The 26,392-nt window shown below is 40.6% G+C and overlaps 3 protein-coding genes across 4 annotated transcripts; all 3 read right to left on the bottom strand.

The window, feature by feature from the left end:
- Window positions 1–135: 135 nt before the first annotated feature.
- LOC129765138 (uncharacterized) lies at window positions 136–813 on the bottom strand. The gene has a single exon (XM_055765025.1). It carries the CDS (start codon window positions 811–813, stop codon window positions 136–138), a length of 678 nt encoding a protein of 225 aa, XP_055621000.1.
- A 10,958-nt stretch (window positions 814–11,771) lies between these two features.
- Window positions 11,772–16,637, bottom strand: LOC129775617 (RIB43A-like with coiled-coils protein 2). Its single transcript, XM_055780574.1, has 2 exons — window positions 13,723–16,637; window positions 11,772–13,660 (listed from the first exon to the last, which is right to left on the bottom strand). Exons 1-2 carry the CDS (start codon window positions 13,843–13,845, stop codon window positions 12,638–12,640), a joined length of 1,146 nt encoding a protein of 381 aa, XP_055636549.1. The 5' UTR covers window positions 13,846–16,637; the 3' UTR covers window positions 11,772–12,637.
- Window positions 16,638–22,145: 5,508 nt separating this feature from the next.
- Window positions 22,146–25,438, bottom strand: LOC129762897 (histone deacetylase 11). Of its 2 annotated transcripts, XM_055761497.1 has the most exons (3): window positions 24,997–25,438; window positions 24,305–24,695; window positions 22,146–24,233 (listed from the first exon to the last, which is right to left on the bottom strand). In XM_055761497.1, exons 2-3 carry the CDS (start codon window positions 24,611–24,613, stop codon window positions 23,484–23,486), a joined length of 1,059 nt encoding a protein of 352 aa, XP_055617472.1. In that variant the 5' UTR covers window positions 24,614–24,695; window positions 24,997–25,438; the 3' UTR covers window positions 22,146–23,483. The 2 variants fall into 2 exon arrangements, with proteins under 2 accessions (XP_055617472.1, XP_055617471.1); XM_055761496.1 differs by having other exon boundaries at window positions 24,305–25,438.
- Window positions 25,439–26,392: the final 954 nt, after the last annotated feature.

Genomic DNA, 26,392 nt, shown 5'->3' with positions numbered 1-26,392 from the left:
TGTGTAAGAGCTGCATGCAAACTCCCTGCCAGGTCATCATAAATCAGGTAAAATATGGTAGTATGGTAGAATCCCAATGGCTTCCCGTAACTGCCGCAACTTCATTGCACCCAATGGCTTGGTGAGAAGATCCGCTTACATCTGCACGGTTGGACAGTACCGAATGGAAACGATGCCATTTGCTGCCAGATCTTTAATGAAACAGTACTTGGTGTCGATGTGTTTCGATTTTCGCGAGGTCCTGTCCGCCGCCGCCAGTGCGATACAGCTCTGGTTGTCTTCGTTGACTACGATGGGTAACTCCAGACGCTCGCCCAAGTTTTTAACCAATCGACGCAGCCACTGCAGCTCTTGCAAACATTCGGCTAGCGCGATGTACTCCGCTTCAGTGCTGGATAAGGACACACACGTTTGCTTCCTGCTTCCCCAGTCAACTAGTCCGCCACCGAACTTGAAGATGTAGCCAGTGTTCGACTTCCTGTTGTCGACTTCACCAGCCCAGTCCGCGTCTACGAAGCACTCCAGTTGAAGGTTGCTACCGCCGCCTAGATGCAGCTCGTGGTCCGCCGTACCTTTGAGGTAACGAAGCACCCGCTTGGCCTCGTTCCAATCCGCCGTGGTTGGTTTGGTGACCCGCCGCCTGAGAATAGATGTGGAGATCCCTATGTCCGGGCGCGTATTGACAGAAATGTACAACAAAGCACCAATTAGACTCTGGTACTGTTGTCCACCTGCCAACGAGTCACTGTCCTCCACCTTTTGTTGCACGAATCCTGTCACCATCGGAACCCGGGAGGTTTTGCAGTTCCCCATGTTGAACCGCACCAGAATCTTCGCCACGTATGATTTCTGGTTCAAGAGGTATCGGCTTGCACACAACCACGATATCGTCCACGTAAATCAGGATAAACGTAAATACACCGTCCGAATTCCACAGGTAGAGACACGGACCAGCTGCTGATGGGTAGAACCCCATTTCCTTCAGTACCGCATCGATTCGCTGGTTTCACACTCGCACCGCTTGCTTCAGACCGTAGAGACTTCGCTTTAAAGAGCACACCGTATCTGGATCACCGTTAGAGTACCCCGGGGCTGCTTCATAAAAATCTCCTCCTGCAGGGCGCCATACAGGTACGCTGTCTTTACATCGATGTGTTTAACCAACAATCGCCGCTTGCTCGCTACTGTCAGCACAGTACGGAACGTGATCTGCTTCACCACCGGTGCGAAAACCTGATCGTAATCAGTTCTGTACTTTTGGGAGAATCCCTGTACGACCAACTTGGCCTTGTATCGCGCGATCTCCCCGGACTCGTTCGCCTTGCACTTGAATACCCACTTACAGCCGACCACGTTGCGCCGTTGGGGTAGCTTGGCGAGGATCCACGTTCCGTTGTCCCGGTGGGAGGCCATTTCCTCGTCCATGGCCGCTTTCCACTTTTCACTGTCCGGACTCGCAATCGCTTCGCTGTACGTTTTTGGCTCTGCCCTCGTGTTCACGGCCAGACCAATAGTGCATGTGGCGAACCGCTCCGGTGGAACTCCAATGTTTGCTCTCTGCGACCGTCTCACACCATCACGTGCTACCGGAACTACTGCGGTTTGCTCCTCCTGTACCGGCACCGCCTCGTCCTGATCATCCTTGGGATCGTCGTCGCTATCCTCATCGAACCCGAAAAATTCTTCTTCGGACCCTTCGCTTCGCTTGGCATCGAACAATGCCACCGACACGTCCACATCTGCAACGGTTGACTCACCTGGTGCTTCACGGATGATTCCATCTTTCACGCTCTTGTTCTCCTCGTCGAGCTCCAAGAAACGCACATCACGACTGATGACTATGTGACCAGTTGACGTATTCAGCAAACGAAAGGCCTTGCTCTCCGACGCGACTCCGACGAAGGTCATCTTGATTGATTTCCTTTCGAACTTCTTCCTCTTTTGCACCGGTTGCCACACGTATGCACTGCAGCCGAAAATCTTGAAGTGCTGCAAATCTGGTTTGCTGCCGAACCAAATGTCGTACGGCGTCGATCCAATCGCTGATGACGGTAGCCGGTTCTGGATGTACGCCGCGGTGTTCCGCCCAATAGTGGCGAAGCAAGCCAGCATCCAACAGCATGCACAGTTCCATCTCGTTTAACGTTCTGTTCCTTCTTTCAGCTACGCCGTTCTGCTGCGGCGCGTACCCAGCGGTGAATTCAGCCTTGATTCCCTTCTCAACGTAGAACTTGCGCAGGACGTTGCTGGTATACTCGCCGCCCCGGTCTGAACGGATGAGCTTTGGTTTCCGCCCGAACTGCGTTTCGGTGAACCTGATATACTCACGGATCCTGTCGCGACTTCGGACTTCTTCTTGAGGAAATAGACGACCGTATAGCGGCTATGGTCATCTATCATCGTCATGTAGTATCTGCACCCACCCGGTGATGTCGTCATGGGACCACACACGTCGCTGTGCACGATATCCAACACTGCTCTCGATTTCTTCTCAGCTTCCTGGGGAAATGACGGTCGTGCCATCTTCCCTACGACGCAACACTCGCACGTCTGCCGAACTCCGCAGCTCTTAATTTTCATCCCCGACGCCAAATCACGCCGCACGACCTCGCCAATCACATCCGGATCTCTGTGTCAAAGTCTTCGGTGCCACACGTGCAGCCAGTCAGGGTCTCACCAGAAACGATTTCTCAATCATGTTCAGTCGGTACAGGCCACCCGCGCGATCTACCGTTGCAATCACCAACCCGTCATACACCAACGAACACTGATTCGCATCGAATTCCGCACGTACACCTTTTTCTGCGAGTTTCATCACTGAAATCAAGTTGCCTTCTAGTCCCGGAGCAAAAATTACACCAGTCAACGTAACGGACACTTTTTCATTGCGATCGTCCACGCACTCGATTTTACACCAACGCCCGCCGTACGAAGAACTTTTCCGTCGGCGGTCGAAATGTCCGGACGAATACTCTCATCGAGACGCACAAAGTCACTGCGATTTTTCGCCAAATGCGAAGTCGCGCCCTAGTCGATCACCCACGCATTAGAGTCAGAAACATGCTTATCGGACCGCACCATGAACGTGAATGACTTTAAATCGTTTTCGCGCACTGTTTTGGCCTTGGCCTTTTCCTTTTTCTGCCCTGCCTTAGCACTTTCCGCCAGGAACGCCTTGCAATTCCGCTTCCGATGCCCCGGCTTACCGCAATGAAAGCAGACAGCACCTTTCTGCGATGCGCCGGATCCGCACATCCGCAGCGCTTGCTCGTCAAACCCGGAACGCCTCCGCTGTTTATCCGCTTCGTCCAACAGTTTCATCTTGACGAGCTCTAGCGTAAGCTCATCCTCGTTCCTCGCTTCCAGAGCCATTGTGAGAGGGTTGAACGACTCCGGAAGGCCCCAAAGTATTAGCGCAACTTTGAGGCACTCTTTCATTTCAAATCCTGACCTCTCCAGACGAGCATATTGCTTCTCGATATCTGCCAAGTAGGTCTCCATGTTGTCCCCAATCTTGAAATTCTGGTTCGTGATCTGCCGGAGAAGGGTCACCCGCTGTCCCAGTGTGGTCTCCTCGTGGTGCGCCTTTAGCGCCGCCCACGTGTCCTTCGCCGTCTTGTGACGAATCAGTCCGAATTGGCTTTCGTCCAGCATTAGCTGAATCGTGGCCAACGTCTTTTCGTCGGCTTCCGTCCAAGCTGCCGTAATCGGTGTCGGAAGAGTACCTGGATCCACATGCTTCCAGCGCTGCTCCCTCCGCAATAACGCCTTCACGGAAAACGACCATGCTTGGTAGTTTGAATTGGTCAACTTGACAATCTTCGCCCACTCCATCATTTCGAGAAAAAAACAGCAACTCTTCACGCTTGAATTTTCCGACTTCAGGAGCTTCCGGACTGGGCCCATAACCTGTCCGAGATTCAGGTGCAGGGAAAGATTCTTCCAGAGGAAATAACGCCTAGTCGAGTTGACGGTTGAACTACTAATGAAAAATCTTTATTAGCGTAAGAACACACTGGACGGCTTCCCCGCGCGGATTTTGCAATGACAGACCGCCGCGGGGCCTCGATAATGGAATGTGAATGAGATAAAACACACAAGGCGGAGCGGGTACGGCCGGTTCTAAAGTCACTGTTGTAAGGTTCCTCATTCTCTGCGGTGGCTCGATGGAGATGATGCGCCGCAACGGTTTTGTGATAGTATTAGTGTTTATGCGGTGCACATGAAGCAAGGTAATAGTTAATTTACTATCGGTGAGCCAATACGTGAAAATCACTCTGCGGTCATGTAGCTGCGGATTCTCGAATACTACCCAAATTATCGAGAAATGCAATATTTCAGACGTGTGCGATCAACTTCTTTCTCCCTCTCGCTCAGGTAAACATCCCTCTTCCGTTTTCCACCATTCTGTCTTTATATACCTCCCCTCTAATCCGCTTACTGTCCAAACAGTTGTACCTTGTACCATAGACTCGTCTTGCATCCGTCTATAAAAATATGATAATGGCCGCTAGTGAAGCCGTCGAAAGCCGCTGAATGTGTTTTTCATCGAGCTCCTGCTGCGACTTGTCATTGCGAGAATCGCGCGGGAGAGCCGTCTAGTGTGTTTCCACGCTTATTCTACAGTAGTTGCTACGTTAAATTCGCGTTGACGGCGGATTGGTGTCGACATCTGGATACGATATTAGTTTGTATGAGGACAACTATTCTCTATCAGACTAGTCGACCCTAAGGCAGTTTGAAATTGCTAAAATTTGTATGAATTTTTTTTCTTGGCATTATTTACCTACTAGAAGTACGTTTTTCTGACCCTAATTTAAACTATTTTCTATGAAATTTTCAGATATTCTCACCGAAACTTTCCATTATAATGCAAAATTATCTTTAGACACAATTTGTGTATGATATTTTTTCACTGCTTGCAAGCAAAAGTGATTTTCACTTACAAATAGTACTAATTTGGTTTGGTAAAAATAATTTTCATTCATAATTTTTATTTTAAAACTACGTTCATTTCTTCTGCAAACCCATATTGTCATGCCTACTCCCTCATTTTGTAATACGAAGCTCAATACCGTCAACGCGGATATATAGCAACGAAACGATGTTGCATATGCGCAGGTTGCCTTGATGCTTCAACAAAATACCCCAAGCAGTGAAGCTAATCCCCTTCTATTCTACGTCGCGTATTACCTAAGACAAGACCAGACAACTGGCTTCTTACTCTTCTTCGTCGTCCAAAAACGAAGCCATGACATGAAGATGCCAGAGCTGCCAAATATTATAAAATATCGGATTTTTCAAATTTCTATTTTAATGAATCGTAACATTTGGTTGGTGCGAATTCAATGATTATTGCATATTTTCAAATAGACAATCTCAAAAATATGCTTTAAAAGGATAAAATAAGTCTTTTAAATACCCATATCTATAATATAATCGTTTCCAAAACAAATTTGGGATTTTTTTTTAGCAAATAAATCTAATCTGACAACCGTTACAGCGTTATGCAGATTCTCATTGTCTGAACCAAAAAATTCTATCTTATTATATGAGCAGGAATACAACCAAAACAACGTTAGGAAGCCATTTTATTCATACAAAACGTAATTCAAAAATAAAAATGAAGTGTAAAGCCTTAAATTGTGAGCGAAGGACGGATACTCATCCTGAGTATAAATTTTATCGGTTCCCTCAAGACAAAAATATTCGGAAAGAATGGATTCGATTTTGCGTGAACAGTGAATTAGAAGTTCCATTCTTTGAAATCAAATCAAGCACAAGAATATGTAGCGTAAGTATTAAAAACTAATTCTAAAACATATCCTAATACTAGTATATATACAGGCTCATTTTGTTGATGGGAAATACAATGAAAATGGAGTTACGAAAATTCCGACCTTAGCTGCATCCGCGAATGAGGAATGGGAAGAGATACAAAGTATTGAGAACAATTATGATTTGGTTGACGTATATGAAGGAGATAAACAACTACAGGAAGAAATATTTCGTTTGAAACATCAAATTTCCAAGCTGAAAAGGTAGTGTGTCAAAAAATATGTTATTTTCTAATATTTTATATTGATGTAACCGTTAATAGAATTGTAAAACAATGGAAGAAAAAATGCGGATATCTGACCTCGAGAATTCGTGGAAAACAACCCTTGAAGAAGCTTTTCAGAGAAGATCAAATTAAGCTATTAACAGGAGAGGTTAAAAAAGTGAAACGTTGGTCCAATGAAACGATTACGGAAAATTTACAAATTCGGTTTGCATGTCAAGGTGGATACGACAAGCTTATTCAAAAAGGCTTCCCGTTCCCATCCACGAGGACTCTACTACGCCAAATTGAAGGAGTTCGTTTCAGTCCTGGTATGTAATTATAATCATATGTCTCATCGCATGTTAATATATGAAATGATATTTTGTAGGTATTCTTGAAGATATATTCGAGCTGCTACAACATAAAGTCTCCACAATGTCGGTTGAAGAAAAGGACTGCGGATTGGTTCTAGACGAAATGAGCATAGACGAGGCAAATGAGTTTTGCCAAAATACGAAGCAGTTTGTTGGAACAACAACGCTTCCTATGTCCCAAACTTTAGCCTGTAAAGCTTTGGTATTCATGCTAGTTGGAATCGCAGCGCGCTGGAAACAGGTGGTTGCTTTCGAGTACACCGGCAACTCTATACAAAAAGAGTTTTTGAAGAATGCTGTATTGTCTGCAGTTTCAAGAGCAGAGGGAATCAGTTTGCGTGTCCATTTTATAACAACAGATTCCGGGTCCGAAAACCAGCGCATGTGGAAGGATTTGGAGATCGATATTCGTCGCAAAAATGAGACATTAAATGCTGCGATACCTCATCCAAACGCTGAGAACAGAATGCTAGAGATCATACCCGATCCCGTACACGTATTTAAAAATACAGTACATGGCTGGTTGAACAATGTCTACCTGAAAGTTCCGGATTGGTATGTTCGTGAAAAAAAGCTAACATCCAATATTGTTCATCGAGACCATTTAACCACAATCGTGAACTCCGAAATAAACAACACGTTGCGGCTTTGTCACAGACTAACGGCCTCGGATGTGTGCTTTGACAACAGAACATCTTCAATAGATAAAATGAAAGTATGCAACGCAACAAGATATTGCAACAGGACGGTGGCTGCAGCATTGAAGTTTCATGCGGAAATACGAGAATTACCGGAGCTTCTTACTACCGCATGCTTCATAGAAGACTTTGCTCGATGGTTCGAGCTTATCAATAATAGGGCAGAAGAAAAAGTATTTTGTTTGAATGATCCTATGAAATATGACGAGGATATCGCTCATCTGAAGACCATGGTGCGGTTAATGTATGATCTCCAAGTAGGACACGGACATTGGAAACCATGGCAAACAAGTGTAATCGTTTGCACGAATGCAATTGTGAGGTTGACAGATCGGCTTTTGCATGAAGGACACCCACAAATATTTACATCGCGGTTCGTCCAAGATTGTCTGGAGAGTCTTTTCTCATTGATTCGTGCAAAGCAACGACGCCCAACTCCATTGCAATTCAGCAATAACTTGAAAATTGTGACTCTTTCGCAATACATGACCGTAGTACCGAATGCTTCGTATACAGCCGATACACAACAACATCTTATTGGATTGATAGATTTGCTATCAAAGCGGCGTGAAGAATGTTCAGCCCAGAAATTGATGGACAATGAAGCAGCATCGACATCATATCGAATTTCAGCTTCATCTAATTCTAGTGATAATGTGGATGATATGAATATTGAATTCGACTATGAGTACACCGTCGATGAAGCGAAAACTTTTCTCGACAGAACAGAACAAAATTCGTTGTTCTATATAGCTGGTTTCATCATCAAAAAAATTATTCAGCGGGAAAGAACATGTCAGCAGTGTAACAAGAGATTGGTAGTCAGCAAAACACAACCTAGATTGTATCAACCGTCTCTTTTTTCATATTTGCGAGCTACAGCTTCTAACTCTCCCATCTGCATAGTGAATGATGAGACTTTTGATTTCTTCTTAGCAATGGAAATTCTATTCCGAAATATGAAATCGCATTTGGAACCTAACGAAGCTGATTTGCCGAAGAAAATGGCAGGAGAAATGTATGTTTTGCCATCCACTTTATTCCATTGTGAAAAAACAAGGAATGACATTATAAAAAAAATTATATCTTTTCGTTTAAAAAGCGGAGAAAACAAAAAAACAAGGAAACGAAAATTTGATAGCAGGAGCATGGCATGGTAGAAATAAAATATATTAGTATCAGAAACCAAATAGATTATTATTAAACTAAACTTATGTCCATTTCCATTTTAGTGTTGTCCGAAAACTCATTTTTTCCACTTTTTCCCAAAAATGACTTTTTCAAAAAATCATAACTTTTGAACCTCTGAACCGATTCAGATGATCAATAAATCTAATTGAAGCCAATGAGGTAGATTTTTAATAGAAAAAATATTGAAAAAAGTATTGAACTTGGAAAGAGGGTTCTAGAGAGGTGTTTTTTTCGTTTTAGAGTCATTATTTTGTAAATTTAACATGTTTTAAGTCTTCGTTCAATATTCTTATGTGACTAGACTAGACCTATGCGACTAGAATCCTATCTTTCCGGTAAGTGTGATATTTTTTCAAAAAAGATTGGCTTATTGGCTTCAATTTAATATGTCGATCATCTCAATCAGTTCAGTAGTTCAAATGTAATAAATTTTTGCAAAAAATTATTTTTGGATAAGAGTGGAAAAATGATTTTACGGACGACCGGTTAACTTTGAAAAGTCACTCAAAAACACAAAAAAGCCTATCTGATATCGAGATATGTTATGTAATAAATCCTCAGCTTTCAAGAAAAAACATAAAATATAAAAACATAAAAACAAAAAACATAAAAATAACAAAAAACAACTACAATCAATAGTTACGAAAACAAAATTCGATTTCTTGGCAAGCCTAATATTTTTCCAAAAAAGATTAATTGGCTTCAATTTGATATATCGATCATCTAAATCGGTTCAGTGATTCAAAAGTTACGAATTTTTAAAAAAGGCACTTTTAGGAAAAAGTTGAAAAAAATTATTTTTCGGACCACCCTAAAATAAGAAAAGGTCACCCTAACGAAAAAATAAAAAATACGGGTCTAATATTTTGCAATAAAGGAAGAAACTACCACTTTTCATGGAAATCTGAGGAGCACTATATCGGTTTGACATGAAATGGATGTATATATATATATATATATATATATATATATATATATATATATAATATATATATATATATAAACCCAACGTAATTTATTTTTATTGGCAACACTGGAAAAATCGACTTTGTTTACAAAATTTATCGAAATCGACCAATCAGAAATCAGAACGACTGACAGAAATTTGGTCCGTAAAAGACCCCCTATTGTCTGATCTTATCTTAGTATTACGTGAGATGCTCAAAGTCATGTCGTAGTCTCCTACTCTATTCTTGAAGGCGAGGGAGAGGTTCATTCCTAGGTGAGCGAAAATATGATTCGGTGTTCATTCAAGTATCTGTCAATTCATTTTCGTTGTTTTTGTTTACATGATTTCGATCGGGCCGTTCGGGCGTTTAGTTTTTTGAAGTGTTTGACAAAAGTGATTAAAATCTTGTAAAACGACCTCAGTTGATTCTTTTGATTTTGTTTTCCGTCCGAGAACTCGTTACTTTTTGCCATCAATTGCTACGGTCTGACAGAACTTTGGTGTAGCACTTTTGATAACCAATCTGTTAAGAGACGAAGAGTACCGTCCATCCAATGCAGGTCAGAGTCGTTAGGGATACACAAGGAACATCGGGTCAGCCCAGGCCGTCGTTGAGATTGGTCGAAGCAAGGATCAATCAACAGTAAATGGAAAAAGAAAGAGAAAGTATAGAAAGTATAGTAGAAAGAAAGTAAGAAAGTGAATATGATTATTTTTGAATTACTGTTCTTATTTCTGGTTTTTTGTTAGGGCAAAGAGCTGTTGTATATTGAATTACAATTTAGATTAGTTGAATTTTAGAGTGTTTTCCAACATCTATCAATTGAGTATATTGTATAGACATTTTAGATAACTTCATTTATAACATATTGCTGTCAAAATAGTTGGTTGAAATAAACATTCTTTCCGACACCGATAAATTTGATTATGTATCATTTAGTAATTTCCCTCGGTGATCCGGAACACAGTAGTACAGTCAAGTCGTTCGCCTCGGGGAATACTGCAAAAGTTCACCGATGTTCATTCGAGGTGTGTTTTTCATCACATAATAGACCATAATAGGCCATAATAGAGTAACACAAGTAACTTGAGCTATCTCACGTCATTCGCGGCGTGGAATAAACACCAATATCTGGAGGTTATTTTTTTTTATAATAATGAATTTTCGTAGGGATTTCAAAAAAAATTTTGAAAATAGATTAAGTAAGGTTCAGTGTTACGTGTTTTATGTATTCAAGTAACAGCAAGTAATAACTTTCATTCAAATTTTAAGAATTTAGAATTGCCTTTGGGCCCACTCACCTGATATAGAGTAAATTGCCTCACAAATATAGACCTCGAATGATAGTGTCCCTGCCCTATTAAAGTAATGAACATCCGGAAATTCGGAAAATCCGGATTTTCATCATTATTGCCCGTCATATCAATTTTGTCAGCCTTACACCAACATTTCTATTATCATTCTGATGAAGTAATGTCATTCTTATTTATCGTGTAAGGGACCCTCTACGAATTTGCGATATTAACTTTTTCACTGATGACATTGTGTTATTCATTGCAGCTAAAGATGTACATCAGGCCGTTCTGCACTTGAATGAAGATTTGCGTTTTCTAAGTAGATGGTTGAAGTATAAGCAATTGAAATTGAATATACGTAAAACAAAATACATGATAATCTCGCGAAATCGAATAAATGAGAACGTCTCTATTGTTATTGATTAGAAGACTATTGACCGTGTTCGCGATATTGAATATCTTGGCGTGATTATTGATGACAAACTTAAGTTCAAGTTCACATTGACGAAATTGCCAAGAAGTATGGAATCTTATGCCGATTCAAAAATGATTTAACTATTTGCAGCAAAATACAGCTACACAAATCAACCTTCTCTCCGTATTTAGATGTTTGTTCTTCCATTCTATTTCTAGCCTACGGAACACAAATATCGAGAATACAGCGCTTGCAGAAAAAAAATAATGCGATTAATACAGTAGAACCCCGATTATCCGCGGAATAGTCTGGCTAGGTCACCGCGGATAACGCAATGAACGACCAAAAAAGAGATGCAAACACAAAAAAAGATATTTCATCTGGATAACTATGTTTTATCAATACAGGCATCATTAAACTATCCATCTATAAGCTCGTGTACACCAGAAGTCAAATAATGTGAAAGCCATGACCAAAACAAAAAAAGCAAAATCCTACCACTCACTGATAGATTCCGGGAAAGCCCATAGCATTACTATGGAACTCGCTTTCGCGGATAAACCGCACCGCGGATCATCCGTTCGCGGATAGTCGAGGTTCCACTGTACTAAAATGTAATAGGTTCACTTCCTCATCTTTGATGCTGGACGCTTTGCAACGGTTATCTGTGAAGCAAAGAATTGTTTTTCAATGTTCATTTTTTAAGTAATTAACGGTTTGCTACCTCGATGCGATCGAGTTGAAAGAGGAAGTGACTTTCACAGTTACAACACTAGAAACGCGAATGATATTTTTTGACATGTGCTTCTCAAAATTTATTGTATTTCAAGGGAATAAATGTTTTCAACTCGATGCCAAGACATATTAAATGCGCAACAACACTTGCAGAATTTAGGAGGCACTGTATTTCACACGTGAAAGCTGTTTTTTATTATTTTATAACGAAGGTTTTCACTGACGAAGTTTTATACGAACGGATAATTTTATGTGGACATTTTTTTTTGCAGTTTGTTTTAATATTTTCAATGAACCTGACGATTATTTTTTTTTTTTGAACGGATCATATTATGTAGACTATTTACATTTTTTAAATTACCTTTCTTTCAATTTGTATTGATCTCTATTATGTCTGTCATGATCTCGGTTATGATGGACTATTTTTAATTTTTATTTTGTCGTAAAAGAAGTCTACAAAAGATTGAGCGTCGCGCGTGAAACAAATATGAAGGATATTAAATTGAAAGTTTGAGGATATTCATAGTCAAATCAAGGCTGGCGGTTGGACTTGTGCTCTGGTGGACTACTTGGCTGCAAGGGCCTCGTAGGGACCGTATCGGCTCTGAGGCGGACATGACTGAGTATTGGCTTGTCTTTTGACAATGCAATTTTTTGAACTTATATTTGTAATTTAAATCAGTTTGTTTTTTGTGTTTGCTATACTGAATTCAATGCTGAGAAAAAATAATTATCTTTTAGATAACTCGTCTTGCTCAAACTTATGTAGGGGAAGGAGACGGGACCATCATCATAACATACGTATTACGTATTACGTGACGTATTAAATAATACGGGAAGGGGTTAAGTTGTAATCTTGTATAATCAAGTTTTGAATTAGCGGCTCCGCGAAGCTTATGCGATTGAGCCTTACAAGTAAATGAATCGGGAAAAAAATTATCTGGTTGTCGTATTAAACTGCTCGAAGTATTCCATAGTGGGAGAATTTTGGTACACAACTCGATCCAAGTAGTTAAGCTTACGCTGCGCCTCATCCGAAAGGTGGACGTTTTCATGTCGAATACATTCAGCCAATTGTCTCCGACGTTGATTGATTTCCCGATCCTTAACCAGAACCGTCCGATCAAAGTCATTCGCCAGTTTGTCCCACGCTTTGTTATTTTTCCTCTCTTCCTGCTGGCGTCGTCTCATTTCATCTTGCTGTTGTAGTTGGGCGCTCCTAATTTGCTGTACCTCTTCCGGGCTCATTCCCTTATAACTATAGGGAACGATTCGATTCGACCCGAGGCTACTCTTTGCTACATCCGGATTTTCCGTTAAAATGTCACTGGTCAAGTGGTTGTAAATTTCCGCCATATTATCCTCCTCATCTTCCCGTTTCTTTTGTTGCCGCTCGTGTTCCTGCTGCTGCATCAAATGTTTGTTGAATTGATTCGTCGCCTCCAGAATCTTGCAGCGGGAATTGCGTTCCTCTGCTGCCAATTCAAGCACGCGTCTTTCCCTAGCTTCCAGGGCCTCTTCAAGGAACCTCTCGCCAGCAATGCGATCCATTTCAGCCCGTCGTTTTTCACGTATCTGCTGCTCCAGCCAGGATCGCTGCTGCTGCATTTGCATTTGCTTTCTCTCCTTCTCCGTCAAATCTTCCCCGTCGAACTTTTGCGCCCCCGAAACGCTCAATCGTGGGTCGTTGTCGCCAACACGCGCGGGAAGTGATTTTTTCAACCCGTTCGGATCGAACAAATCGAAATCTCGAGATTGCTCCGGTCGTTGATGTAACACCCGAAAGTGGTTGATTTCGTTGTGCAGCTGATGGCGAAAAAGTGTCTGCTCTTGGCATTTACGTTCGATTGCTTGGCTCTGACGCTGCTGTTCGTCGATAAATTTCCGCCTTCTTTCATGTTCCTCCTGTTGAATTCTATTTTTTTCACCAATCTGGTGAGCGAGGGCAGCGGTATCGACCTGCAATTTCGTGCCGTGAAAAGGATGTAAGGTCAAAATTCATCTTGCGATGCGATTCTTACCCCGATGACCCGTCGTCTCGCATTGAAAATTCTCTGCTTCCGAGCTTCCTCATACTGTCGGCGGCGCTCAATGGCGGCGGCTTCTTTCAAGTCTTCGTGTTTGATAAAAAGTGAATTCAACATCTCGATTTCAGATCGGAACTTCTAGAGAATCGACTCAACGAGGAACCTTGCACTTCAACTTGACCATAAATATGCGACGCTTTACTATGGCAACCGGTTAGCAACGGTGTTCGCCACTGAAGCGGCGGTTGCTTGGATTTATAGGGCAATATTTAGCGCGTGACGAAAAGTTTCACGGTGCTACAATTTTGAGTGCAGAAGGTACCGTCCTGAGTCATATTTCGAACGCTTAAGGCATTTTGTGCACAGGTCGGTATTTTTCATAAAATATTTCAGCATGCTTTTAAGCTTTCTACTATGGTTGATTGGAAACATAAAAAAATATCGAACAAAAGTGTTTTCCAATTGAAGCGAGTAAGAATCAAACTTGGGACACTATTCAAAAAAAAATTGGACAGAGTGAATTAAAATTTCGGACACTGTACAAAAATCATCGATTAAGATCTATCGGCCTGATTCTACGCGGCGTGTGAGGTGAGATGACAATTGTCACATCACCATCACGCAACTCTCCTCACTCTATTCCTACAGTCGTTTCGGATGCCGTGAGAGGTTCATTTGATGTATGTGAGAGGATGAACAGCAAGTGACAAGGCGTTCATTCTGCTGGTTGCCAAATCTGATCAGAGATGCCACATTCGCACATGTGTTCACGAATTTGCAGACATTTAACTTTTATCACAACCTTTTATTCCTGCTGCAGGCTATTTAAAATAGTGACAAAACATTATTGATTCCATATGATAAACGAAGCTGGTCAGTATGTCAGACATTAGCACATATTTACAAATATTTCAGATTTTTATCGCATATATTTGAGAAAAAACATCTGGCATCCCAGAATTTTATTTGTTTCGCTCAGAGAGGTCAGATATTTGTTTTGCTGCAGTCAGTACCGTATCTATAGATCTGATTTAACCTGGCCTGTTGTTAGTGTATCAGGACATTCTGCCGAATTTGCAGGTATTTGATTTAGATTTGGTGAAACAGTTGATTGCATCCTGTAAAGTTTAGCATTTTTGTTTGTTTTGGTCGTAGTTGCTGCTGCTCTCTGCACTCTCAGTGTTAAATTGTTGCTCTGGCTCCGGCTCGGGCATATACCACCAAGGGATTGCTAAGATGGCCGCCTTTCAGTAGCCAGCATAGAAAATCATGAGCATAGAAATCATAACCTAAAATTCAAAATGAAGTGCTCCGCGCGATTCTTCGGCTGTGATTTGAATTGCAAATCGTCAAGAAAGCTTCCGGATGGGTATCCAAACATCGCTTGCCAAAAAAAAACTATCCAACGTAATCAAATATTAACATATATGACTCCAAACATTAAACAATACGTGAGCCTCCTAAGCGCGAGCCCTGTTTTATGCTGCCTACGCTCAATTTGCATTGGATGGGATAGGGTTGCCAGAGCCCCGTATACCACGGCTTCTGAAATGGATATGCAGTTCGGTGACGATGACTCGCGGATAGATAGATGAAACACAAGACCCATATGATAGATATATTTTAGAGAAAATAAATAGATTTCATGAAATGAAAATAATTTCGGTGTGCTTATTCGTCCAATTGAGGAATAACAGACTCACTACCGCTTTCACAAAAAAAAACAAACTACTTGCAATTTGTCTTTCGTACTGTGAAAATTGAAGATAAATTGAATTTATTGATACATATAATACCATTACTATCGATTCTATACGACCCAAAAAAACACTTATTATTCCTCTTCCTTTTTTCATTTGTTTTCATGCACTGTCGACACCTCAAGACATGTCGACGATTGTCACCTAGAAATCCCAGTTCATGTGACAATCGTCACGTATATTTGAGAGCGGGAATAAAGTGAGAGTTCATTCAAGTGAGATTTCTCACGGCATACGCCTGGTGGAATCGCGTGACATAAGTGACAATTGTCATCTCACCTCACACGCCACGCAGAATAAGGCCGTATGAAGAACAGATTCCACGTGGATATCGAGCAGATACGTGAAAGTTTGACCGTGTATTGCATTGGACCGTGGGAAAGTGGACTTCCAGAACCCGAGAGTGATGTGGAGATGGAGGTGAGATCTAGGACATACTGAATAATTCTGGGGATAAGGATCGGGATGGAATAGGGAATCTATTGCATCTCACACTTGCTCAACATTCGCGCTATCGCTCGCGAACAGTCCTTTTTTCATTTATTTTTGTTCTGAAAGCGTGTTCATTTCACCCGAGAAGTCATTACCATTTTCGCTTCACACAACTCGATTGAACTTGAGTTGCGATCCGTACAGGTAATTCTGGATTTCCGAGGAAATTACTCTATCCTAAAAATAAACTAAAAATGTGCGTATAAGGTAATCCTTGCTTTTGTCATTCAACCGAATACATCCAGCAGCATTTTGGACGGAACACGTGTAATTTCGAAACGAAGCTCATTAAAGACATCATTTATTTTGTTTGAACACACGTGCTGTCGTTTGAACAAAGGCTGTGTCGGTGTTGATCATGATAGCGTCTTGCGAGTGATTGTATTCTGTTGATTGTGTCATAGGAATAGCAGTTGTTCGCTCTCGCGTATTCGTTGACCATGGATTATTGGCACAGCTCAATACATCGTAGAATGTCGTCGTCCTGACTGCGTGAATCCATCGAACGACACACATAATGATCTATGGAGCGCACTCTCTTGATTGTTTCGTCTCCTCCAACCACATATTTAAAAACATTCATCAAAATGAGTAATGATGTTCTTAATTATTGAAGTAACAGTGGCGCATTGGATCTACACACGTGTTCTCCAGCCGGTTTTTTTTATCAGGATTGACCACAATAGCGTGATTGTTACTACGCATTCCAAGCATGTGTGTGTGTGTGTGTTTAGAATAATTTCAATGAATCATTGTGCTCATCCACAAAGGTTTCCAGTGAAAGTTCGTTGAAGAGGACGAAGTGCCATCTGGCATTTAACAACGTAAATAAATTCATCTTGTTCGAAAAACGAACGACGGATCATTTATTTGGTATTGTTCATGTAAAAATACAAATATCACGATTAAAAATAGGAGACAGGGATGAAAATCGGTTATATATGTATTTTTTCAAACCAAATTTATGCAAAAAAATCGAGGGGTTGTATCCGAGACACGACCGCTTAGGACGTAGGACTACGCAATCTTTTTTTTTTTTAATTTGTTGGTTCATCATTTCGGATATGATTTGCGAATACGTCGAAAGTTCATAAATAACTCTTTAGTGAAAAGTTCCGGGAACCTGAAAAAGTTTAATGGCTTGCATAGTTTTGTAGAATCATTTCGAGAAGCAACGATTCTTTCTTGCCTTTGAGAGAACAATGCACTAATTGGTTATATGTCGCAATTTGTTTCTTTATATCAATGCACGCATTGCACTGAGCATTCAACGAGAGGCATCTTCCGTGTATCGCCATTCAACAAGCATCAAACACGCGTGCACATAGTTGCAGCCAGATGCACATAGTTGCAGCCAGTCGTCCGAAAACACTTACACATGTCCACGCGATGTGAAAATTTCATGTTTTTGTTTGAATTCGAACATGATTCTCGCTAGTGTTGAGTGTCTATCCCCAACACGAACAATGATACACAAACATAGACATGTGAAAACAAACACGATCTTATAATTCAAGAACATCATGTACAAACATATCACCCGATGTCGCAGTATTCATTGCTTTCGTTTCGTTTCTTTTCATACACGGAAAGAAATTATTCATCCCAAAACATTTCTTCGTAGAATACTTTTTCACAGAAACGAACTTGAAATTTAGTTCGCATTTCAAAAATTGCACGAACTAAGAGGCTATAAGTTCATGCACCAAAATATATATTTTTATTAAGGCTCATATGGCGTCAGCCTAACGGGGCCGGGAGTTCAATATTTTGACAATGTTTGCTTACAACTATGTTAGTAATATGTAACCGATTACTCGCGGTTGGCTCGAGGTTAGTATTACAAGTGTTCTCATAATTGGGATGTTGCAGTCTTCAGTGCTCTGTACGTGTGCCCGACATGGGATACTTCCTATTGGGATGCAGCTGACCGTTAATCAGCAACGACCCCCTAGTCTGTACCTCATATCTAGCGTGGTGCGTCTTTCTCGACTCGAGGAATCCAGGATAGAATGATCACTAGCCGGCGCAATCATCAGCTCGTGTAGAGTTGTCATGAGCGGTACAACCTTTGGCTCTTGTTGAATCATCAGTGGACTGCACAACCTATCGGCCCGTGTATCTGTAAAGAATGTGTGTATGTATTGCCGCGACTAAGTAAAAGTTTATAGATCGTTCATGCACATTTTGCAAGTCTGATTAAATAATCCTTGGTTTCGTTCAAAGAAAACATTCTCTGAATAGAAAGAAGCTTTCTATTTTTTTTTGCGTACATGTTGGCAATTAAAGTCTGGGGAGCCGACTGCATAGCGGGCGACGTCGTACAAATGCCGACCAAAAAAATAAATACCCAAAAATTAGTTTTAGATGCAACCTTCAGCGGCACACAGCAGAACCAGCAGAGAAATTTCAGCGGCTAAAACACACCATTAATTTCTCGATGTTATCACAAACTGAATGAAAGAAAAAACTAAAAGCTACACTTACACTGCACTACATATGCTATGTGTGCATGCGATTACATCATCCTTTCTTCTCCTCTTCTCCGCTCGTTTTATAGCTCGGGTCGCGATCGTCGCGACCAAGCAGTATTGGCCATTTGTATTCAAAGATCCAGCCAAAATTGTTGCTCCCGTGGTCGAGTGGTTAGCGTCACGCCTAACATGTCACTGCTGAATAATTCAATTTTAGTACTTGTTCAAATAGCTAATAATAGCGAATGTTACATGAATTCAATATATAAATTGATGCGTGCACTAAATAATGATATCAAATGTGAAAAACTCTCATATCAATCGATGTTTATTTTGTTCAGAACAGAAAAAGAGGTTTATTTTATTTGCCCAATATTTTTAATGAAGCACCCATTGTCATGGAAGGAAAGCATTTTTTCCATGTCAACATACCAACACACCACGCGTTGAGTGGTGGTGGTGTGGTGTCTGATTCGCTTCTTCTACTCTACGCACTGCCGGTGCTTGGGGTGAAAATGCAAGAGAAACTGTACACCATGTTCGAACATCATGTGAAACATTGGGATTAAACATCGTATGTCCAAACATACCACGAATACAAACATGTCACATTTTCTAACATAGGTACGAAAAAATCATGTTTGTACTCAAACACAAAACTGTGAACAGCAGCGTGGACATGTTTATTCCGGACGCGGTGTTTTTTGTGAAACATGGAAGACTGGTTGCAGCGATAAAAATGAAACATCGATACACACTTCATGTGAAATATTCGCTAGCGTTCACAGCTCGAGGGGAAACATAAAACACAAAACGAGCAGAATTAGCGACCTTTGTTGTTTCGGTCACAGATAGATTCTGAGAACAAATGTATGGGAAATGGGAATGCTTTCAATTTTCATCAATTTAAACCATGTACAGACTATGGGATTGTAATGTATAGCATATCAAACAAATCTTAGAGAATTTCCGATTCGATTGGTATGCAAATCGTTAAAATCCGTTCGCAGCAAAAATAGTTATTAACGTTAACTTTATTTCATAAAAACGTGTCCTGTTTTCTGATTTGGCACCCTTAATGTAAGACGTAGTCCTACGTCAAAACAAATACATTCAGAAAAAAAATTCTTGCATGGGACCACCCAAATCGGTATTAAATATACAGTATAATATATCGTTAACGACCTATTTTCATGCCTACCAAGTTTTTTGAGTATAATTTCATTAAAATCGGTCGAGCCGTCTCGGAGGAGTTCGACCACGAACATCGTGACACGAAATTTTTATATATATAGTGATTATGATGGTTCCGCCACCCACAGAGGTTTTAGCAAGACGAATTATCTAAAAGATAATATTATGTTGCTTCAGGTTTGAAATTAGTTGAACCAAACAAACGAACTGATTTTACTTACAGATTCCAAAAAAAAATCTACGAGGAAAATAAAAAAAAACTACGTCTGTTACAATCTTCATCAAAATTTTAAAACTGAACGATTTCAGCTGTTCAGAAAATACAGCTTTAACGTGTGAAATACAGTGCCTCTTGAATCACGAAAACTAAAAACAATTGCCCGTAATCCATAATCGTAATCGTAAACCATAACTAAAAATTTTTGACGTAGGACTACGTCTTACATTAAGGGTGCCAAATCAGAAAACAGGTCACGTTTTTATGAAATAAAACTAACGTTGATAACTATTTTCACTGTGAACGAATTCTCATGATTTGCATGCCAATCGAATCGGAAATTCTCTAAGATTTGCCCGATTTAGGGTTTCCCCAACACAGACTTCAAAATCGATGTACCTGTGGAAATTTGCTTTGCAAATATACCTGCAAGTCGGGGGTATTTACGCATTCTAAAATAATATTCGAAGTGGTAAACAAGTGGATTGCATAATATAATTGCGTAGTTCTACGTCGAAAATATGCGGTCGTGTTCTAGATACAAACCCCTTACAATTTTCTTGTCAAAAATCGATTTTTCAGGCGGGAAAACAACCAAGCGCAAAAAAATTCGAGATAACTGTAAATCTCGACGAGTAATCGAGTAATGCAATTTTAAGACACTTGACATCAACATTTTTTTGAAAACCTCGATTTTCGGTGATTTTTGGTTTTTTTTAAATGAAGTCCGAATGAGCTAATATTTTGCATAGGGTATATTATCGTATAATTCAACATTTCGTAGCAATTTCCGAATGAAAATCGAGACAACTATTTTTTTTGGCACCCAAAACCATACTTTTCGTTTCGTATTCCGAAAAAAATCCTAGAGTGCCGATTTTGACAAAAAAAATTTATATCGAGATGACACTAGAATATGTTTAAAAGAATTAAAAGAAAATAGAATATAGTCTACATGAGTTTGAGTACGCGCGCGTTAATGCAGACATGAGAAACCGGAATTGTGATAACGATTAGAATATAGTAGAGTTTGTTTTCATTGTGGAATTGGATATGTAAGTCTTGATAGAAAGGAACACAGCTATGATAGGGGTTTGGTCGAAGATCGAGAGCACGACTGTTGTCGGGTAAAGAAGGCCCACGAGGGATTGCTAAAGGACCAAGCAGACAACCGTCAGAATGAACGGATAGGCTACGACCTGAAATGGTTTAATTAATATGGAGATTAGAACGGTTAGTCTGACAAATTTGGCAGTCAGGTTAGAGTGAACTAACTTTTTACAAGCCCAATGTCCAAAGAAACTTTTGAATAGATGAAGCATAGTGAAATACCGGAATTACAAAGAGGTGATTTCATATCTGTAGATTAAATCAGTTCGATTTTTTTGAGCAACTGGTTATGTATTAATTAATTATCAATTAGATAATCGACTAACTCAAACCTTTAAACCCCGGGACCTTCATTATCCACCCAACAATAGTCATCTGGCACAAATTATTACAAGTTGCTGGAAGTTTGTTTTAAACATTTAATGTCTTGGCATCGATTGAAAACATTTATTCCTTTGAAGTTATGGACCGCGGTTTGCTATCACTAGGTATCAATAAAGGTTCCAAAATTTTCCATAACTCTTTGCTGTCAATTTGATGTTGATCAATCTTGCTCTGAATATATTCACAACGAGTTTTCTTGATCGATTGTGAATATCTATTGCGCGCGGTCGTGTACATATTCCAATGATTTCCATCATTTGTTCGACGAAGTTTGTTGTACAATTTATCTCTCTCACGTTTAAGGCGCAAAAGATCCAACTTGTACCAGCTGTTCAAGATTTTCAGAGACAATAACTTATATTAGAATCACTAGCTAATATATTTAATTTGCTAGTACCAAGAAACATTTCATGCCAGTTTTCTAAAATTTCAACAAAACGCTGGTCACTTAAGCTGGGGCTATGATACAAAACACCATTATTACCCATCTTCATGCCACGTTCAACTGTAATGCCCAAAAACCAGGCTCCATCAATAGCTTTGTTGAGACGAAGATTGGGTTGAACTGATTCTTTGACATGAATACCAACGCCGCCAGTATGTCTAGAATGTGACAAACAAGCAGCAACATTATATCCCGGAATACTATATTGATCAAATGATGAATTTCGACAATATGTGTTTTTGATAATAAACCTTTTTTCAATTCACTTGAAATAACTTTCAATAACCTTTTTTGTGATATTTGCAACCTTTTCCCCCGTCCTCTATTTTCACCCCAAATGCTTGTCGATTATTGATGTTTCTTTATATTGTTCATGGCTTGAAATACGGTAAGGGTTATATTGCTCAAATGATAATTATATATTTGAATTCAAGTGATCTGTTTTTCAAGTAATAGAATAACTCAAGGTTATTCACAGAGATTGAATCTTGATTCTTAATTTTTGTTGAATAGTTTCATCTATTTAGTCATTATCCTTTTCTACCAATTTCGCTTCGTTAATTCATGAATTTGCAGCTTTTTTGCCTTTTCAAGTTTTTCTTTCTGCTTCATCCGTTCTTCCTGCTTCCTGCTAGCTAATGTTTGGATTTCTCCCTCTTTCCGTTTTAACACAGTTTTTCTTTTCCTTTCCTCAAGTTTTTGGCGCTTCGTCATTTCAATCAACTTCTTCGCAGGTTCTACTTCTACCTTTTACCGTGAATTGGTAGGTTGCCAGGACACACGGACACACATAGGGAGGGTTCAACGTTTCTTCTGTTAGAAGTTCATCCAGTTGCACATTGTCCACTAATTATTCAGCTTTCCTCATATTAATATAACTATTTATACAAAATTTCAAAATATTTTGGTGCGTTATATGAACCTATGCTTTGCATCCATAATAAGCCTGAAAACTTTCATTGTAGTAGCACCGATTTCAACTGCCCGAAGTATGACTCGTAGGGAAAAAGTTCGATTCAAATTTCGACACTTTACTTTGTAGTTTTTTGCAGGAAAATTACATTATGCTTATAGTCAACTGCGAAACACTTACCAAGCAATAAGAGTGAACTGAAACGATGTTGAAAACTGATGAAACACGAGTGTTTAATCTTAATACGTCTCCTTTATCACAGCATCCAATTATGCATAGAAATTCCGCAGAAACGGAATTCTCCAGATCAAATAGGGCCTTTGTATTGTATTCAAGACCAATGACCGGTAGCCGATAGCCACCGGTCGATATATATAACGCTGTAAACCAAACAAAAAACACTTGAAATAAATCTGTCGAACCAAACGCATATCTCGTATTTTATCTCGCGAAGATCTAATCCTTTTGTCGCGCATTTAAACCGCTTCTCGCCGAACAGTGTCGCAAATAAATTTACATTTGTCGTGACGCAATTTAAATATTGATGAACGGTTAAATCCTACATTCACACACTAAACGAACGTCAAACACAAACGGTAATGAGTAGTGTTGTGTGTTATAATAAATCATTTGTGACAAAATATTATAATAAAGTGTCCGAAAAATGAAGCTGTATGAAATATGATTCAGAACGGTACATTGCTAAATTTAAATACATCTGTAGTATCACAATTCGTTCCCAAAAATGATCCAATCCAACCAGTGTTTAAGTGGGCATCGGCAAAAGACCTTTCTCGTGTAAATTGAATATCGAGTTTGCGATCACCCGAGCGGAACTCCGCAAATATCCACCGCTGAGAAGCATCACCAGGGGAACATTTCTCTCTCGTGCCGCTTTGAATACAATCGCATCGCGCTCTACTACACCTTCCGGTGTGATGTCTAGCATTCCCAATGGATCTCCCTTTAGCACATCCGTTCCAGCGTTGTACACAACGAAATCGGGCCTGAACTCGTCGAATGACCGAAAAAGATTGCTTTTCAGTTTCTGTAAATATTCCTTATCCTCGGTATGCGGTTTCAGTTCCACTGGTCTTCTAATCGCAAGCTTGGCCTCATGATCTTTCGGATAAATCCGATAGTTGTACATGTCCATAATAAACACACTGCTGTCCTCCTTGAGATCCCTGGCGTATCCATTCCCCTGATGGGCGTCCAAATCTACGATCAAAATCCGTTCAATTCCCTTCCCACTGGACAGTAGCATTTTGACGGTCAACGTAATATCCGCGTAGGGACAAAATCCTTCGCCCTCGTCGGCACTGCAATGATGGAAGCCTCCACCTAAATTTATAGCCCAACCCGTCCCCGATGGCGACACGAGGGCACATTTGGCGGCTAGAATCGATCCGGCTGTTTGGTAGCGCATCGGTCGCAGATAGTTCCGCTGTACGAAGTAGTTTGGCACGAATATCAACGGAGGAATTTCCGCTATCTTCGCCACGTTTACGCTCCACTGGTGAGGACACAACGAAAAGTGCTGATTAAAGTTATATCCAGATAAACTAATTCTTGCCAGCACGTTACCTTTAAACTTTCGATATACCGCTTGGTGTGCACATCCATCAATGTTTCACTGCTAATCTCTAGCGGCTTGTGGACATCTTCCTCGGTTTTAATCAAATTGCCTGCTTTCAGCAATTTATAAATGTTTTCCCCCTTGGATGCATCGAATGGGTGCAATCTCTGAAGACCACAAAATTTAACACCATACTCGAAACGGTACACAATCGGAAGCTTGTTACAGTGTGAAATTTCCTCGTTTTCACTTGGTGAGGGCTTATCCTTCAGCTCACAGCCGGCATCAGAGCGCAAACATTGCATTCTGAAACACATTGCACCAACCGGATATTAGCGACTCTCCAGGTCGTATTCCGTTTTGCGTCTCTTTCTCAACTTCTTGCTGACTTGTTGTCACCTGCGAAAAATGTTTCATAGTGACATTTCAGCTCTCGAACGAAAGAAACTGAGGGGAGAAGGATGTTAGGTATGGCGAGGGTGGCTTTCAAGGTCATCAGAATACGCGATGTTTTCTGTTCTTTTCTTTGCAAATACAAAACACAATCGCTCTTTGAAGAAACGCTCGAAACGCACATTTGCGGGTATTTTGAAGGGCGCTTCTCCACTTGCCCAACAACAACAACCAATCTCCACACGCAATGTCTTCGCCACGTTACCAGTTAACGAAATGGAAGCGGACACAGCTAACGAGGACACACCTTTTATTTCCCAAGGAAATCCCCGGCACCAAAATGTGACCACTCCCAAAATTCACGGACAAGTTCCTCCGGTGTTAGCTTGCCTAAAATCGAGTGCAGCGGACAAACAAAAACAGGTTCCTCCTGGCTTCCGTGGGAATAGTTCACCTTCGAACGACCCAGCACTCGAGAGGACATCAAAAAACCCCAGCTGTCCCTATTTTACCGTCAAGTACAACGTCCCAATCGGGATTTATAAAGTTGTCTGACATTGTGGATGATGATGATGTTGGATTAAAGAGGCTTTAAACTTTTCAGTTCATTCGCCTCTCTCACATTGTGGATCAAATATTCACGTGTTTTAATGTTTCCGACTCCATCAGAACCATTGTCACCCGCAATGCTTCCAGTATTAAAGACAATTTTGCAGCAATTGATGTAAACATGGCCCCTCCTTACAATGATTTTCTCTCTTGATGTCTAATTTAAATAGAGAGGTCGGAGATATCACTGTTTAACCGTATAGCCACTGTTTTACAGTGGAATTGTCGCAGTCTTATCCCTAAATCGGATGCATTCAAATTATTAATTCATAAATTCAATTGTGATGTTTTGCTCTGATCGAAACTTGGCTCTCTTCTCAAAATGATCTCTCTTTACACGATTTTAATATAATACCCTTGGACCGCGATGACAGATGCGGAGGGGTACTATTGGGGATCAAAAAATGCCACACATGTTTTAGAATTGACCTATTGGAGGGATCGAAGCTGTTGCTTGTCATACAAACATCAGAGGCAAAGACCTCTGTATTGTCAGCTTGTATTGGCCTCCGGAAGTTCAAGTTAGCCGGAAACAACTTGCTGACATGGGCTCACTCCTTCTTGAGCCACGGTTGATCTTGGGAGACTTCAACTCTCACGGAACCGTCTGGGGGGAACAGTACGACGACAATCGTTTCATTGTTGATACCTTCAAAGCAGCTTCAATATGACCGTTTTGAATACGGGGGAAACAACACGTGTTCCTAAACCTTCTGCTAACCCAAGTGCTCTTGACCTCTCGCTTTGCTCGAATTCACTATCGTTAGATTGCAAGTGAAATGTAATCTAGCAGGACCCCAACGGTAGTGATCACTTGCCAATCACAATTTCTATCACCAGTGGGTTGAGTTCTTCTGAATCGATAAACATGGCATATGACCTCACAAGACACATTGACTGGAAAGAATATGCGGACGCGATTGCTCTAGCCATCAATTCCAGAGATGGTTGACCTCCATTGGCGGAGCATAACTTCCCTTCTTATTTGATCTATCACAGCGCAGTTCGCGCTCAAACGAAATCCATTCCAGGCTCCACCCAATAGTCAGTGTTCCAAACTTTATGTAGATAAATCGAATGCTTCAGAGCTTTTA

Source organism: Toxorhynchites rutilus, chromosome 1 (genome assembly GCF_029784135.1).
Source record: "Toxorhynchites rutilus septentrionalis strain SRP chromosome 1, ASM2978413v1, whole genome shotgun sequence".
In the NCBI taxonomy this organism is placed as follows: Eukaryota; Metazoa; Arthropoda; class Insecta; order Diptera; family Culicidae; genus Toxorhynchites; species Toxorhynchites rutilus.
The sequence above is the reverse complement of the archived record's forward strand: the minus strand, read 5'-3'. Positions and strand labels throughout refer to the sequence as shown.

Bases quoted from the DNA above. Each gene is read 5' to 3' on its own strand.
- LOC129775617 (XM_055780574.1), bottom strand. From the start codon at position 13,845: ATGTTGAATTCACTTTTTATCAAACACGAAGACTTGAAAGAAGCCGCC. The intron at 13,661-13,722 runs GTAAGAATCGCA...ACGAAATTGCAG, and splicing joins CGAGACGACGGGTCATCGGG to GTCGATACCGCTGCCCTCGC.
- LOC129765138 (XM_055765025.1), bottom strand. From the start codon at position 813: ATGGGGAACTGCAAAACCTCCCGGGTTCCGATGGTGACAGGATTCGTG.
- LOC129762897 (XM_055761496.1), bottom strand. From the start codon at position 24,613: ATGTGTTTCAGAATGCAATGTTTGCGCTCTGATGCCGGCTGTGAGCTG. The intron at 24,234-24,304 runs GTAACGTGCTGG...TGTCCTCACCAG, and splicing joins GGTATATCGAAAGTTTAAAG to TGGAGCGTAAACGTGGCGAA.